At 36.0% G+C, this 18,631-nt stretch overlaps 1 protein-coding gene across 2 annotated transcripts in view; it reads right to left on the minus strand.

Moving 5' to 3' along the window:
• BMP2K (BMP2 inducible kinase) overlaps positions 1-18,631 on the minus strand; it is a 125,390-nt gene that overhangs the window by 61,126 nt on the left and 45,633 nt on the right. For both annotated transcript variants that reach the window (XM_029234645.1, XM_029234646.1), the window contains exons 2-3: positions 6,492-6,610; positions 3,174-3,279 (exon numbers count right to left, since the gene is read on the minus strand). In XM_029234645.1, the coding sequence (XP_029090478.1) occupies positions 3,174-3,279; positions 6,492-6,610 (225 nt within the window). The remainder of the gene's footprint in view (positions 1-3,173; positions 3,280-6,491; positions 6,611-18,631) is intronic.

Consider the following 18,631-nt stretch of genomic DNA (forward strand, 5'->3'; position numbering starts at 1 on the left):
TTACGGGTAAACAGTGGTGAACAAAGATAAAGTCTCTATTATCATGGAATTTATAGTCTAAAGGCAGAGATAAACAATCACATAAATATTTATCATAATTATGTACAATAAGGACAATATGAGAAAAACCCAAATTTAAATTAGTGAAGGAGGATGGGGAGAAGAGAGTGCCAGAGAAGGCCTAAGGAAGTGATTATTTATGTTGAGACTGAAGGTTAATCAGGAATTAACCTGGCAGAGATCTGGGAGAACACACTAGTGATAGCAAGTGACATATACAAAGGCCTCTAGTTTGGGAAAGAGCTTAATGATTTTGAATAACTTAAAGAGAACCACTGTGGGTATGGTCTAGAAAGCAGAGAAGAGAGTAAAGTCAGATGATACTGACAAGACAAACAAATCAAGATTTTATCTTGAGATTTTTATCTTGAGAACCAAGGAAACTTCCTGATCTGACCTTTTAGAAGATCTCCTTGATTGGGGGATAGAGGAATCACAAGAGTGGAAAAAGAGAGATGGGTTAAGGGGCTAAGGCTCTAAACCAGGTTAAGAGATAGTGGGCAGAGTAACTTACTAAAATCAAATAGCCACAACAATGAGCCACGAGAGGATTATTAAATATTACAATGTACTACAATAATTGATAATCTAATAATGACAATTCTTAATTACTAAGAGAAAGTTTACTATTATTATATTTTAACAATGCAAGTAAATACATGATTCATTCACAGCATTCTAACAGAAATCAAGTTTGGAAATTTAAAAAGGCAAGCTTATGTTAACTTGAAACTTTCCTGTAACAAGTTTGAATAAATGAATGTCTGCTACTGTGTAATCTGTAAGAAGGTGCATACACACCTGTTCCTTGTATTATTACTGTCTAAACAGCATTCTCATATATTTTCTGAAATAGGTGTTTTTTCTTAGAACTTTAAAGCAAGGGGAAAAAAAATTTATTTTGCCTATCAATCCTCTACTTTCAGAAAACTCAGGTCCATTTGGTTGTAATTTGTTCAAAGTGTCTCATATAAGATTGAGGCACCTGACTAGGCAGCAATTTCCTCCATCCTCGTTTGTCAGACGCCCTGACTCATGTTATCCAAAAATTAAACAGTAATAAAAGTGCTTTCTTGGTGTTCATTCACATTCTTAAAATATCTTTTCACAGATAAGAAATCATAACCTTGAACTCATTCTATCTTTTCCACACTTTCAATGTTGCAATGAGTAGAATAAATTTGAAACAAAAGTCAATCTTCTTTCTTCCCTTCAGAGATCTTTGGGCTTGAAACACAAAATCCAGTCCCCAAAAAAGGCTAAAAAGCTCTATTTGAGCTGCATTTCAAATGCAGAAACAAACAAAATTTAATTATTCAAAATCAAAGTCTTCTGAAAATTAAAGTAAAATTATTCTAATGAAAAATTTTAAAATCAGATTCAGAAAGGAAACAATGTATACTGAAGGTCTTTTAAGATAAGGTGCATGTAACTCCCGAATCTTTACATATTTTTCACAGTTATCATCTCCTAAACAAGAACTTTTATACTCTGCCTGATTTCATTATTAAAATTTAAAAAGTCAACATTTTTCTAGCCTCAACAATCTTCATCTCTCTGAGATTATACTTAATTTAAAATGCTATACCGGGCTTCCCTGGTGGCGCAGTGGTTGAGAGTCCGCCTGTCGATGCAGGGGACACGGGTTCATGCCCCGGTCCAGAAGGATCCCGCATGCCGCAGAGCGGCTGGGCCCGTGAGCCAGGGCCACTGGGCCTGCGCATCCGGAGCCTGTGCTCCGCAACGGGAGAGGCCACAGCAGTGAGAGGCCCGCGTACCACAAAAAAAAAAAAAAAAAAAAAATGCTATACCATCCCATTTAAATTTTGATATGACTTTTTTTAACGAGGTACTTAATTTTATCTGCAGTAGACTGCACCATTGGCTCCCAAATACTCACTTGCCTAAAAACTGAAGCTCGTGTAGTTCCCCTTTTAAAATGTCTTCTGGATGACAATTAAACTCATCCAGAATTATGATTATGCTCAATTCAGTTATTTTTAAAAAGTTACAAGTAGCCAAGGGCTATTAGTCAACTCTCATCCAGCTAAGAATTGGCACCTTAAATGCTAGAATTCAGGAAAGTAGGGTAAAGAAAATCAATATCGTCTCCTTAAAGAGATCACAAATGCTTTACAGTAGAGAAGATGAGATATAAAGGAAAAACAATCAAGAAAATATCTAATTTTTTACGTTATATATGGAAATAAGTTACAAACATATCACAATAGATATTATAGTATTGATTCATTTCATTTTCCTCTGTCCTTCCCCCTTCTTACAAGACTGGAGTAAATGAGACCACATTTTCTCCATTATCATCACCAACCTCCTTCTCCTCCAACCTTCAGGAAGTGACAAGAGTTCCTGGTACCATAATTAACAATCATAACTGTCTTAAGAGAATTTATATATAAACCAGGGCTCCCTAGAATCCAAACTGTCAGATACAGTCTGATGAGGGAGGGGGGAAAGCAAGTTTGCAGGAAATGGATTAATTGCCCCCATTACACCCATTAAAGTAAAAAAAAAAAACTTTTCAGGGACTAAAAATTATTATTATAATTCTTAAGGCATACTATACAAGTAAATATTTCTTTGAAAACACCACATTATATCCAAATAAAATGTGGTTTTCTATCTTCTGATGTTTTCAAAAGACCACATAATATAAGTTTATAAAAATTATAGATCAAAATGCATCCTTGAAATTTATTACATTTAATATGTTCAAAGATAACATGGTAGCGTGCTGGAAAAAAATCTTGCAATACTAATATGGACACAGTATGCTCTTCTTGGTTGGATTATAAAAGAAATGTATAGGGATCAGGAAAGGTGACTGTTCTTTACGTTTTAGATTTTCTGTTTAAAACCCAACAGCATTTTTCTAATTGTCCATTAACATATGCTCATATCATCATTGCATCAACTATGAGTAGGTTTTAAATACTTTTTAACAGCATTCCTTATTTAGGCAAATAATTAAAGCTGAGATTGCAATGAATGCCCAGAATTAGATGACAGCTGCCCTGGGAGAAACCAAGACACCTACTAACCCATTTTTATGGGCAAATTTTTTTAGCATAAAACAACCGCAGAAAAATACTTACCTCGACAATATTCCATTAAGATAAGCACTTCCCATACATTATCACTAACTGAATTAACAGTACAGTCCAAATAACCCACGATATTTTTGTGACCAGACAGCTCTTTCTGTAAAAAATAAACAAAATTTTAAAAACTGGCAAACATATATTTTAAAGGTCTATCATTAACAATGATTTGAAGTCTAAACTGATATATTTAAAGCATTTCAAAAAGTAAGATTTAGGTGTAAGTATGGAATCCGACACATTTCAAAAAGGTTTCTACAGTTTCAATGGAAAGTTTATTTACATGTGACTGTCATTTCCTAACAAGCAAATAGTTAATGAATACTTATTTTAAATTCAATGGGGAAGAAAGAGATGGTTCATTCAAAAGTAACAGTTTCCAGGGCTTCCCTGGTGGCACAGTTGATAACAACCTGCCTGCCAATGCAGGGGACATGGGTTGGAGCCCTGGTCCAAGAAGATTCCACACATCGCAGAGCAACAAAGCCCATGTGCCACAACTACTGAGCCTGATCTCTAGAGCCCACAAGCCACAACTACTGAGCCAAAGTGCCATAACTACTGAAGCCCACGTGCCTAGAGCCCGTGCTCCACAACAAGAGAAGCAGCCGCAATGAGAAGCCTGCGCACTGCAACGAAGAGTAGCCCCCACTCTCCGCAACTAGAGAAAAGCCCTCACACAGTAACAAAGACCCAACGCAGCCAAAAATAAATAAATTAAAAAAAAAAAAAAAAGTTCCCAAAAGTAAGTGTACAAGATAGTCCTTTGGGACTCAAGAATAAAATATCAGAACTTTTACTTATTTTTATCTTAAAAAGATAAAGAAATTAAGCTCTAATATTTATGAACAATTACACTCGCGTTTGTTTGTTTTGTCTGCAACATATTGCAATTTATGTCCACCTAGTCAAGTGAATTTATGAATGTATGTACTTTTAACTAAATAACCTAAAAAAATAAACAAGTAGCTAAAAAGTATTTTTGTAAAGAAACCATAAAGATAACACTAGTATTACAAGTACAAGAAAATAAGAAGAAAATGGCAAATCTGACACTTTTGCTCCTAGTACAAGACAATCATTAACATTTATAAGGTTGACAATCATCAACATTTATAAGGTTAAAAATCATAATGATCTAAATAAGGTCTGTCTGTAAATTAAAAACTCTTATCAAGAATACTGTTTAAAATAATTTACATCCACTATCATTAAAATAAACCTAGTTTTAAGTGTGTAATATAATTTGAGATATTAGCTAACAGCAGCTGAACATGTGAATAATTCACAAATAAACATAAATAGTGAAGGATTAGTCATCAAAAAACAGTTTGAAGACAACTGCTCACGTCCCCAAAATACCTTATTTAAAAGCGTAGGATCTGAGTTTTGCTGAGGGTGACGCTATATTTTATATATCTCAAAATTATACAAAATCTATTGAAAGGAAGAATTACAGTACAATACCATATCTGGGCTTAAGTTAGAAAACTTAGCCTAAGATTCCCTATTATCTCAGAGTAAATCTTTTCACCCTTTTGACTAATAGCCTTACCTGAAAAAAAGCAAGTCTCAAAGCCTAATCAACTCTAGTCTAGCTAAGGAATAGGGATAATAAAAGCAGAATTCTGATAAGTCATACTGTATAAATGTGTCTATCTTCAAACAAAAAGGATCAAAATATGTGTGTTGATAAAGATGTTGATACAAAATAAGAAAATCTCCCTCTTAGCAGCTGCGGAGGCTTGACAGTAACAAGTGTTTTCAAGGAAGTGGATAAACTAGAACCCTCCTAACACTGCTGGTGTGAACAGAAAATGGTTCAACTGCTATGGAATTAATGGTTCCTTAAAAAGTTAAATGTGGAATTACCATATGACCCAGCAATTCCACTCTTAGATACATACCCAAAAGAACTGAAAATAAACAATACATATGTACACATATTCATAGCAACACTACTCACAATAGCCAAAAGGTAGAAATAGCCCAATGTCTATCCATGGTTTTTATAAAAAGTCCATCAATAGATGAACACATAAACAAATTTTGATACATATATAGTATATATAATGGAATATTATTCACTCATAAAAAGGAATGAAGTGCTGATAAGTGCTACAATGTGGATGAACCTTAAAAATATGGTAAGTGAAAGAAGCCAGACACAAAAGGTCATATATTGCTTGATCCCATGTATATGAAATATCCAGAATAGGTAAATCTATCGAGACATAACATAGACGGGTGGTTGCCAGGGCCTGAAACAAGAGTGGAATGGGGAGCAACTGCTTCATGGGCAGGGGTTTCCTTTTGGAGTGATGAAAAGGTTTTAAAACAAGGTAGAGGCAGTCTGTGCACAATACTGTGAATGTACTAAAAACCACTGAATTGTTCATTTCAAAATGTGAATTATAAAATGTGTAGTATGTGAATTTCACCTAAATAAAACAAAAATGTTAAATATATATATTAGCACTTGATAAACAGTGGATGAGGAGGAGGGAGAGGAAGAGAATAAAAGAAGAGAGGAGGACAAGGAGAAAGAGGGGAGAACACGAATAAGAAACCACCCAGAGCACTGACAATAAGCAACTCTAGAAAAAAAGGAAATTTTTATTCTGTAATTTTCTCGAAATGTTTAATCTAGTTAACTGAGTAACTGAAATTTTCTTTAATGGCGTATTAAAATATTTTTCACTTTTCCTAATATTAAAGAAGAATTTTTTCCTTGCTGAAGCATACCTTACCAATACTACAGAGTTCACACACACACACACAAGTCAACTTTACAGCATGATTTTAAAAATAAAAAGCAAAACTAACTGTGGTCTGTGAATACTAACACATATAAGTGAATGTATTAAATACCCAGGGGAAGCGTAAGCACCAAATTCAGGATAGGGGTTTCCTTTTGGATGAGGATAACAGTATAAGGATAACATTACAGAGGAATACACAGAAGGCTTCAACTGTATCTGTAAGCCTTTAATTCTTAAGTTGGGTAGGGGGTAAACTGGTGTTCACTAATTTTCTACATTCTTTTATTCTCAAAATATTCCATAATTTAAATTTATTTTAAAAAGGAAAAAAGAAAGCAGAGAAGCTTGCCTGTTGAACTACAATAGGGAAGGGAGGAAAGGTAGGAGTTGTTTCTATTTAGCCCTAAGTATGGCTATAAAGAGTACACTTCAAAGGTTATCTAGATGTGCCCAAGCCAATAAGCAGCTTGCCTACAGGCTGGTTAATGTTATGTGAAAAACTGAAAGAAAATACACCAAATTTTTCAAAGGGAATTACTCTTTCACTTACCATAATTGTAATTTCCCTTTTACAAATGTTGAGGTCTGTCGCATTATTGACATACATTCGCTTCAATGCATAGCGGAGTCCACCATGAGTCCGCACCAGGAAAACTGTGGAGAATCCACCTAGAAGAACAAGAATCTATTAAATAAGAAGAATTTGAAGCTCCTGCCAAAATCATGTAACAGCACTGAGGAGCTTAATCTCACAGGGAAATAAACTGATTGTACACAAGACAAAAATAAGAACAGTAAACAACTAACACATTGTACTAAATTAACAGCCCAATCATTGGCTTCCTATGCCAATCATGAAGTAGCACATACAGGATAACATGCTTCTCAAGTTAAAATATACAAATATCATTTGAGTGGGAATATTTCTTATATAGGACGTGGAAAATGTTAACAACTTAACTATATCACTATAGTTTGGCAAATACTAGTGATTGCCTACCCATCAGCCTCTCCGTCTTAGTGATGACAAAACACTGATGTGATTTAATATGAGACATCAACGGGATCAGATGGGTGGGTCCCTCTTAAAGTTCCAGGGGATCAACCAACACTGTTCTAAGGCAATAATGGGAATCTCATTTCCCCTTGTCAGCAGCTGATTTAGGATTGAATATGTAACCAATTTGGGCTATATGGGACATAAGGAAAAGTATGCTGAGGTTTGCAGGAAAGATTTTCCAACCAGAAAAAGCAAAACAAAACAAAAAAAAGATTCCTATGACGAGGCTCTGCTCTTCCTTCCGGCTTTTGGATTTTGTTGTATAAGAATATACTCTTTAGACCTATGGCAACCATATGTGGTCATGACGGAAAAAAGAATCAGAGAGAAAATGACCCAAAACACTGAATTACTTTGGCAACTGAATTACACAAGCCTTCCAGACCTCTCACGTGAGATTATAAATGTCCTCATTATTTATGCCACAGTCTGTTAACTGTACCCCAGAAAGCATCATATATGAAACAAATAGCCAGGTATTCTAAAGGACAATTACTTCTGTCACATACAAAAAAGATTTCCACCTTAAGTTTTTAAAACTCATTTTAGCATAGGATATTTTGTAGCTTAATTATAATTTTAAAACAAAAAAAATTACCGATACCCTCATTCACCAGAGGGAAGACAGCAGAAGCAAGAAAAACAGAAGCAGGAAAAAATACAGAAGCAAGAAGACAGCAGAAGCAAGAACTACAATCCTGCAGCCTGTGGAACAAAAACCAACATCACAAAGAGGTAGACAAGATGAAAGGGCAGAGGGCTATGTACCAGATGAAGGAACAAGATACAACCCCAGAAAAACAACTAAATGAAGTGGAGATAGGCAACCTTCCAGGAAAAGAATTCAGAATAATGATAGTGAAGATGATGCAGGACCTCAGAAAAAGGATGGAGGCAGAAGTCGAGAAGATGGCAAGAAATGTTTCAAAAAGATCTAGAAGAATTAAAGAACAAACAAACAGAGATGAACAATACAATAACTGAAATGGAAAATACACTAGAAGGAATCAATAGCAGAATAACTGAGGCAGAAGAACGGACAAGTGACCTGGAAGACAGAATGTGGAATTCACTGCTGCAGAACAGAATAAAGAAAAAAGAATGAAAAGAAATGAAGACAACCTAAGAGACCTCTGGGAAAACATTAAATGCAACAACATTCACATTACAGGGGCGCCAGAAGGAGAAGAGAGAGAGAAAAGACCCGATAAAATATTTGAAGAGATTATACTTGAAAACTTCCCTAACATGGGAAAGGAAATAGCCACCCAAGTCCAGGAAGCACAGAGAGTCGCATACAGGATAAACCCAAGGAGAAACACACTGAGACACATAGTAAACAAATTGGCAAAAATTAAAGACAAAGAAAACTTATTGAAAGCAGCAAGGGAAAAATGACAAATAACATACAAGGGAACTCCCATAAGGTTAACAGCTGATTTCTCAGCAGAAACTCTACAAGCCAGAAGGGAGTGGCATGATATACTTAAAGTGATGAAAGGGAAGAACCTACAACCAAGATTACTCTACCCAGCAAGGACCTAATTCAGATTCGATGGAGAAATCAAAAGCTTTACAGACGAGAAAAAGCTAAGAGAATTCAGCACCACCAAACGAGCTCTACAACAAATGTTAAAGGAACTTCTCTAAGTGGGAAACACAAGAGAAGAAAAGGACCTACAAAAACAACCCCAAAACAATTAAGAAAATGGTAATAAGAACATACATATTGATAATTATCTTAAACGTGAATGGATTAAATGCTCCAACCAAAAGACACCGGCTTGCTGAATGGATACAAAAACAAGACCCATATATATGCTGTCTACAAGAGACCCACTTCAGACCTAGGGACACATACAGACTGAAAGTGAGGGGATGGAAAAAGATATTCCATGCAAATGGAAATCAAAAGAAAGCTGGAGTAGCAATTCTCATATCAGACAAAATAGACTTTCAAATAAAGACTATTATAAGAAACAAAGAAGGACACTACATAATGATCAAGGGATCAATCCAAGAAGAAGATATAATTGTAAATATTTGTGCACCCAACATAGGAGCACCTCAATACACAAGGCACCTGCTAACAGCTATAAAAGAGGAAATTAACAGTAACACAATAATAGAGGGGGACTTGAACACCTCACTTACACCAATGTACAGATCATCCAAACAGAAAATTAATAAGGAAACACAAGCTTTAAATGACACAATAGACCAGACAGATTTAATTGATATTTATAGGACATTCCATCCAAAAACAGCAGATTGCACTTTCTTCTCAAATGTGCACAGAACATTCTCTAGGATAGATCACATCTTGGGTCAAAAATCAAGCCTCAGTAAATTTAAGAAAATTGAAATCGTATCAAGGCATCTTTTCTGAGCACAACGCTATGAGATTAGAAATCAATTACAGGGGGCTTCCCTGGTGGCGCAGTGGTTGAGAGTCCACCTGCCGATGCAGGGGACACGGGTTCGTGCCACAGTCCGGGAGGATCCCACATGCCGCGGAGCGGCTGGGCCCGTGAGCCATGGTCGCTGAACCTGCACGTCCGGAGCCTGTGCTCCGCAACAGGAGAGGCCACAACAGTGAGAGGCCCGCGTATACAGCAAAAAACAAAAAAAAAAGAAAAAAAAGAAATCAATTACAGGGAAAAGAACGTAAAAAACACAAACTCCTGAAGGCTAAACAATATGTTACTAAATAACCATAAGATCACTGAAGAAATCAAAGATGAAACCAAAAATACCTAGAGACAAATGACAATGAAAACACTACGATCCAAAACCTACGGGATGCAGCAAAAGCAGTTCTAAGAGGGAAGTTTAAACCTATAGAAGCTTACCTCAAGAAACAAGAAATATCTCAAATAATCTAAAATTACACCTAAAGGAACTAGAGAAAGAAGAACAAACAACACACAAAGTCAGCAGAAGGAAAGAAATCATAAAGTTCAGAGCAGAAATAAATGAAATAGAAACAAAAAAAAAAACAATTGCTAAGTTCAATAAAACTAAAAGCTGGTTCTTTGAGAAGATAAACAAAATTGGTAAACCATTAGCCAGACTCATCAAGAAAATAAGGGAGAAGACTCAAATCAATTAAATTAGAAATGAAAAAGGAGAAGTTACAACAGACACTGCAGAAATACAAAGCATCCTTAAAGACTACAACAAGCAACTCTATGCCAATAAAATGGACAACCTGGAAGAAATGGACAAATTCTTAGAAAGTTATAACCTTCCAAGACTGAACCAGGAAGAAATAGAAAATATGAACAGACCAATCACAAGTAATGAAATGGAAACTGTGATTAAAACTCTTCCAACAAACAAAAGCCCAGGACTAGATGCCTTCACAGGTGAATTCTATCAAACATTTAGAGAAGAGCTAACACCCATCCTTCTCAAACTCTTCCAAAAAATTGCAGATGAAGGAGCCTCCCAAACTCATTCTGTGAGGCCACCATCAATCACCCTGATACCAAAACCAGACAAAGATACTACAAAAAAAGAAAATTACAGACCAATATCACTGATGAATATAGATGCAAAAATCCTCAACAAAATACTAGCAAACAGAATGAAACAATGCATTGAAAGGATCATACCATGATCTAGTGGGATTTATCCCAAGGATGACAAGGATTTTTCAATATATGCAAATCAATCAATGTGATACACCATATTAACAAACTGAAGAATTAAAACCATATGATCATCTCAATAGATGCAGAAAAAGCTTTGACAAAATTCAACACCCATTTATGATAAAAACTCTCCAGAAAGTGGGCATGGAGGGAACCTACCTCAACATAATAAAGGCCAGATACGACAAACCCACAGCAAACATCATTCTCAATGGTGAAAAACTGAAAGCATTTACTCTAAGATCAGGAAATAGACAAGGATGTCCACACTCGCCACTATTATTCAACATAATTTTGAAGTCCTAGCCATGGCAATCAGAGAAGAAAAAGAAATAAAAGGAATACAAACTGGAAAAGAAAAAGTAAAACTGTCACTGTTTGCAGATGACGTGATACTATATAGAGGATCCTAAAGATGCCACCAGAAAACTACTAAAGCTAATCAATGAATTTGGTAAGGTTGCAGGATACAAAATTAAATCACAGAAATCTCTTGCATTCCTATACACTAATGATGAAAAATCTGAAAGAGAAATTAAGGAAACTCTCCAATTTACCACTGCAACAAAAAGGATAAAATACCTAGGAATAAACCTACCTAGGGAGACAAAAGACCTGTATGCAGAAAACTATAAGACACTGATGAAAGAAATTAAAGATGATACCAACAGATAGAGAGATATACCATGTTCTGGGATTGGAAGAATCAATATTGTGAAAATCACTATACTACCCAAAGCAATCTACAGATTCAATGCAATCCCTATCAAATTACCAATGGCATTTTTTTACAGAGCTAGAACAAAAAATTTTAAAATTTGTATGGAGACAAAAAAGACCCAGAATAGCCAAAGCAGTCTTGAGGGGAAAAAACAGAGCTGGAGGAATCAGACTCCCTGACTTCAGACTATACTACAAAGCTACAGTAATCAAGACAATATGGTACTGGCACAAAAACAGAAATATAGATCAATGGAACAAGATAGAAAGCCCAGAGATAAACCCACGCACCTATGGTCAACTAATCTATGACAAAGGAGGCATATACAATGGAGAAAAGACAGTCTCTTCAATAAGTGGTGCTGGGAAAACTAGACAGCTATATGTAAAGAATGAAATTAGAACACTCCCTAACACCATACATAAAAATAAACTCAAAATGGATTAAAGACCTAAATGTAAAACCAGATACTATAAAACTCTTAGAGGAAAACATAGGCAGAACACTCTATGACATAAATCACAGCAAGATCTTTTGTGATCCACCTCCTAGAGTAATGGAAATAAAAACAAAAATAAACAAATGTGACCTAGTGAAACTTAAAAGCTTTTACACAGCAAAGGAAACCATAAACAAGACGAAAAGACAGGGCTTCCCTGGTGGCACAGTGGTTGGGAGTCCGCCTGCCGATGCAGGGGACGTGGATTCATGCCCTGTTCCGGGGGAATCCCACATGCTGCGGAGCAGCTGGGCCCGTGAGCCAAGGCCACTGAGCCTGCACGTTCGCAGCCTGTGCTCCACAGCGGGAGAGGCCATGGCAGTGAGAGGCCCACGTACCGCAAAAAAAAAAAAAAAAAAAAAAAAGACAACCCTCAGAATGGGAGAAAATATTTGCAAACAAATCAAAGGACAAAGGATTAATCTCCAAAATATAAAAACAGCTCATGCAGCACAATATTATAAAAACAAAAGACCCAATCCAAAAATGGGCAGAAAACCTAAATAGACATTTCTCCAAAGACGACATACAGATGGCCAAGAAGCACATGAAAAGCTGCTCAACATCACTAATTATTAGAGAAATGCAAATCAAAACTACAATCAGGTATCACCTCACACCAATTAGAATGGGCATCATCAGAAAATCTACAAACAACAAATGCTGGAGAGGGTGTGGAGAAAAGGGAAGCCTCTTGCACTGTTGGTGGGAATGTAAATTGATACATCCACTATGGAGAACAGTATGGAGGTCCCTTAAAACACAAAAAATAGTACTACCATATGACCCAGCAATCCCACTACTGGGCATATACCCAGAGAAAACCATAATTCAAAAAGACAGATGCACCCCAGTGTTCATTGCAGCTCTATTTACCATGGCCAGGTCATGGAAGCAACCTAAATGCCCATTGACAGAAGAATGGATAAAGAAGATGTGGTACATACATACAGTGGAATATTACTCAGCCATAAAAAGGAACGGTATTGGGTCATTTGTAGAGGCGTGGATGGATCTAGAGACTGTCATACGAAGTGAAGTAAGTCAGAAAGAGAAAAAAAAATATCGTATGTTAACACATATATGTGGAACCTAGAAAAATGGTACAGATGAACCAGTTTGCAGGGCAGAAATTGAGACACAGATGTAGAGAACAAACATATGGACATCAAGGGGGGAAAGTGGTGGGGGTGGTGGTGGTGGTGTGATGAACTGGGAGATTGGGATTGACATGTACACAATGATGTGTATAAAATTGATTACTAATAAGAACCTGCTGTATAGAAAAATAAATAAAATTCAAAAATTCCAAAAACAAAAAAAGCACTAAAGACTCCACACACACGCGCGCACCTACACACACACGCGTGCACCTACACACACACACACACACAAAACTGTTAGAAGTAATAAATTCAGTGAAGTTTCAAGATCAAATTTTTTTTAAAAATGTCATTTTTATCAATTTGTTAGTCCTTCTAACACAGCAATCTCAGCAATGATAAGGCACTAGCACTCCAGTTCAGTGCAAAATGCTCAAAGGAAAAGTAAACTATTGGGGATAAACAACAGGGGAAAAGAGCTCCTAGGATGACAGTCCAGAATCAGTACAGATTCATTCCGGAGTCTCTATATCCTCTAACTGCACGTATAAGAAACTGTACAACTCCCACCTTATAGATCTGGATTTCCATGTATATAATGTAGGGGAAATCAAATCAAACACTCACAAGGCGGTTACCAGGAGAGAAAAAGATGATGTTTGGGAAAGGTACTTTAAGTAAAAGCTCTAACAATTCAGGGCATTTGTTTAAAAGATGCTCATTCAACATTAATTTCATATGCAAACATTAACGAATTAGTAGCATTAATAAAGTGCTACTTAAGCTACTCAAATTTTATTTGATTAAAAAATTAAAGACAATGCTAAAACTTAGACTATATCTAGATACAGAAGTAGTATGGGTACAGGTCAAGATAAATCATTTATATAGCATTTGTTTTGAGATATTTTAGAGATTCCCCTAGAGCAATGATTCCCAAGCATAACTATGCATCAGAATTGCCTGGTGAGCTGGTGTGTGTGTGTTTATCTTGAATAGTTTCCAGGTTCTGACAAGCCTGAAGCAGAAGGTCTCAAGTCAGGACAAATACATACATTTTGCTAAACCACCCCTTACTCATTATTCTACTTTTGTATATGTTCTTATGAATATATAATAATATAAACTGAGTATTAACTGGGGCGGCAGTGGGAGTCCCCCAGATGGTTCTGATGCACAACCTAGCTAAGTACACACTGAACCACAGTAAAAAAATTCCTGAAGGAAACATGGATTCTATACATCAGCGGTCCCCAACCTTTTTGACACCAGGGACTGGTTTCGTGGAAGACAACCTTTCCATGGACGGGGCTGGTGGGGGGTGGGGGGGGGTTCAGGCGGTAATGTGAAAGATGGGGAGAGATGGGAAGCTTTGTGCTCTCACCCACTGCTCACCTCCTGCTGTGCAGCTCAGTTCCTAAAAGGCCTCGGACCAGTAGCAGTCTGCAGCCTGGGCACTGGGGACCCCTACTATACACCCATTCTCAACCATACATATAACAAAGTAATTTCATCCCTATGAATTAGGAAAATTAGGGGAAAAATGTTAACTAAGTTTTGTTCATAAAACCCCTGTTTCTAAAAATTAAAGTTTGATAATTTCACCAATCCTATATCAGACATAGATCTGGCAAAATGTTAAGTTTTCTACATAGAGAGATGATGTGTTCATCAACTATGATTTACACCTAAACACGGTAAACACTGTACTGGTCGTCAGCAGTGCCTGCTCTGAGAATGAAATGGAATAATTTGTTTATATTTCTCCAAATACTATATTTTCCAAATTTTTCTGATTAAGTATTAGTTAGCTAATATTATTTCTGTTTGAAGAATGCATTTAGTGGGAGGTAACTAGTTGAGACATTATAGTAATCCAAGAGAGGACCATTATCTGCTTGCCACCAATCCATATCCACCAAATTCTCCAACACACATTCTTCACAGAAGGCTTTCAGGACCAACCCAATTCATGCTCCTCACTCCCTCAGGCACCTCTATATAGAGTTTTGACTATATTATCACATACTTCAATTTTTAACTCATTTTATACATAAATCAAAAGAATTTATGGCAGTAACCACAAATTCCACTTATTTTATATTTCTATGTCCAATTCAACATATTGTTCAATTCAAGCCCAGTTCCAGGCACGGCTGCTAAATTAATACTAAATTTATACTTCCAAATATTGGATTACAAGAATACTATAAAACATTCCAAATGTTCTCAAAATCCCATGAAAATAAAAGAATTAATGACAGATTTGGTCTTTGTTATGTTAAAGAGGTGATTACTGGTGATGTCCCTAGATAGCTTCAGGTTGTAGGCTGGTCCCAGAAAAACCAACTACTGTGTATGATTAGACGGTTGAAACTTTTCAGACTTTTTCCTATCCCATCTCCCAATCTCTGAGGAGAAAAGAGTGGTTAGAGATTGAGTTCAATCACATGACCAATGATTTAATCAACCATACCTATGTTAAGCTACTTCAATAAAAACTACAAGTAACAAGGTACAGAGAGCTTCATGGCTGGTGAACATACTAACATACTGGGAGAGTGGTGTATCCTGACTCCACTGGAACAAAAGCTCCTGCACTAGAGAAACTTCTAGACCTCATCCTATGTACCTGTTCATCTGGGTTTTTCATTTGTATCCTTTATAATAAAATAGTAGTCATAACTACAGCACTTCCCTAAGTTCTGTGAGTAGTTCTACCAAATTATCAAACCTGAAGAGGGTGTCATGGGAACACCCAAATTTGCAGTCAACCGAGTCCATCAGAAGTGGTTCCCTGTCATCTGAAATGGGGGCAATCTTGTAGGACTGGGCCCACTTGGGGGGTCTGCACCTACTCTGGGTACTGTCAGAATTGAACTGAATTGACAGACATCCAGTTGCTGTCAAAGAATTGTTGTTGGAATGCAACCACTTATCTAGTAGTTGTACTTAAGGATGTATTTTATCTTCTACTTAGGAAGATGAGAAGTATGTCATCAAACAACAGTCAAGAAACATTTAATGTAACCATAATTCAAAATGGATTTGTAGTGATCCAAAAGGTCACTACAAATTGGGTCCTTAATAAATATTTGTTCATACAATTAAGCTTCCTAATTGTATGCACAGCACCTCTTTAAAATTCTCACAGCTTTCTGTTCCATACCATATAGCATATTTGATCCTGTTTATCAATCTGTCTCTTCCACTAGTTGTTAAGCAACTTGATGAGGGTCTCACACAATAGTAAGTGGAAAATAAATAATCAATGTGTTTAGAACATAACTGTTAAGTCACTTTTGAATTAACCAAACTGCTCTGAGGAAAGAAAAAGAAAAAGGTATTTTTTTAACAAGGTTTGCCTTGTTAAACCTAACATACACTAATTTCTTTGACATAACCTGACTACAAGCAAAAAAGTTTCCCAATCACTACAAGAAATCAATTTCATCAGGCATAATTTGCATTCTGAATGTCCCTCAGTTCCTAATCAGTATTTTCTTTCCAAAGAACTGAAAAGCCAACTTGGAAAAAGTTACATAAAATGTTTCCTGTAACTGAGGTTCTCAACCCGTTTTCTTGCCCAACATGAAGGACTCTACTCACTCCCCAAAATGATAGAGACTGTCAGTGAACTGGGAGAAAAGTCTCAAAGTTGAGAAATATGGTATTAAGAAACTGATTCAGCAAGGATCATCATTGTATGACAAAATCCTAGATGAAAGGTTTATGAGAAATAGGATAGTTGCATGGTGTCAAAGTATCAAAAGGAAAAACATTCCTTTTCATGGGAGAAATTTGGGGGTCACTAATTTGGCATTAATATTGACATTATATGCTTCCTGATGTGATGGAATATGAAGTAATTAAAGAGCATCACCTGTGAAGTACCTTTGTTAAAAACTTTTAACCTAATAAAACTTACGGCTTAAATTGCAGTTTACAGAAAACAGGGGCTAGGAGAATATGGAAAATGATAACACAAAGAAACACTCAAAGTCTGAGAGATTAACTCTGGCTAGCTTTCTTGTACAGTGTTCCATATGTGGAGTACAAAAATGAGGGGAGCAGGGCTACATTACAATAAAATGTAATACATAATCCTTGATTAATTACTAGTTTTGAAAGAAACTGTAAAACATGATTTTTGTTGATAAACTATTTGAAAGTAAGTGGTCCCTTTGGGACAATGACAAGTCTTGGCACATCCACAACTACTGAGAGGTATTAAAAGTGTAATAGGCTGCTTGGGCAAGCACAGATGTTTAAGAGACAACCAAAAGCTGAGGCAGGGCTGAATGAAAAGATTCATCTGTTACACAGGGTCACTCCTTCAAAACTGTGAGAGGTGGTTCTTTCATCTACTGTATGGAAACCAACACAGAGAGTCAAGCAAAATGAAGAAACAGAGGAATATGTTCCAAATGAAAGAACAAGATAAAACCTCAGAAAAAAAAATAAAAATCCCTAATGAACAAGAGATAAGTAATTTACCTAATAAAGAGTAATGATCATAAAGATGCTCACCAAATTGAGAATAAATGAACAGTAAGAACTTCAAAAAAGAGATAAAAAATATAAAAAAATAACAACTAGAAGTCACAGAGCTGAAGAATAAATAACTGAACTAAAAAATACACTAGAGGGGTTCAACAGCAGACTGGATGAAGTAGAAGAATCAGTCAACTCAAAGACAAGGCAGTGGAACTCAACCAATCGGAGCAGCAGAAAGAAAAAAGAATGAAAATGAGTAGAGATAGCTTAAGGGGCTTATGGGACAACATCAAATGAACTAACATTCACAATATAAGGGTCCCAGAAGGAGGAGAGAGACAGAAAGGAGCAGAAATCTTATTTAAAGAAATAATGGCTGAAAGTTTCCTTAACCTGAGGAAGGAAAGAGACATCCAGTTCCAGCAAGTCCAGAGTTCCAAATAAGAGGAACCCAAAGAGACTCACATCGAGACACATTATAATTAAAATGTCAAAAAATAAAGACAAGGAAATAACATTAAAAGCATCAAGAGAAAAACAACTTGTTACATACAAGGGAACCTCCATAATCCTATAAGCAGATTTTTCAGGAGAAACTTTGCAGGCCAGGGTTTTATATTTCTATAAAATAGTATGAAGGTTCAAAGACAAAAGTAGTAAAAATAACTATGATTACAATAATTAGTTAAGGGATACACAAGATAAAAAGAGGTAAATTGTGATATCAATAATATAAAGTGTAGACGGGAGGGAGTAATAATGTTGAGCTTTACAATGGGATCAAACTAGAGTCGTTTTCAACTTAAAATAGACTATTATAGATACAAGTTGTTATATGTAAGACTCACGGTAACCACAAAGCAAAAACCTATATAGGCACACCTCAGAGATACTGTAGGTTCAGCTCCAGACCACTGCAATAAAGCATATGGCAATAAACCTAGTCACACAATTTTTTTGGCTTCCCATTATATAAAAAGTTAAGTTTACACTAAACTGTAGTCTATTAATGGTACAATAGCATTATGTCTTAAAAATGTGCATACCTTAATTAAAAAATACTTTATTGCAAAAATATACTATCATCTGAACCTTCAGAGAGTCATAGCAATAACAGCAAAGATCACTGATCACAAATCACCAAGAAAAATATA

This window comes from Monodon monoceros, unplaced genomic scaffold (genome assembly GCF_005190385.1).
Source record: "Monodon monoceros isolate NGI ecotype Baffin Bay Population unplaced genomic scaffold, NGI_Narwhal_1 Super_Scaffold_20, whole genome shotgun sequence".
Lineage (NCBI taxonomy): Eukaryota > Metazoa > Chordata > Mammalia > Artiodactyla > Monodontidae > Monodon > Monodon monoceros.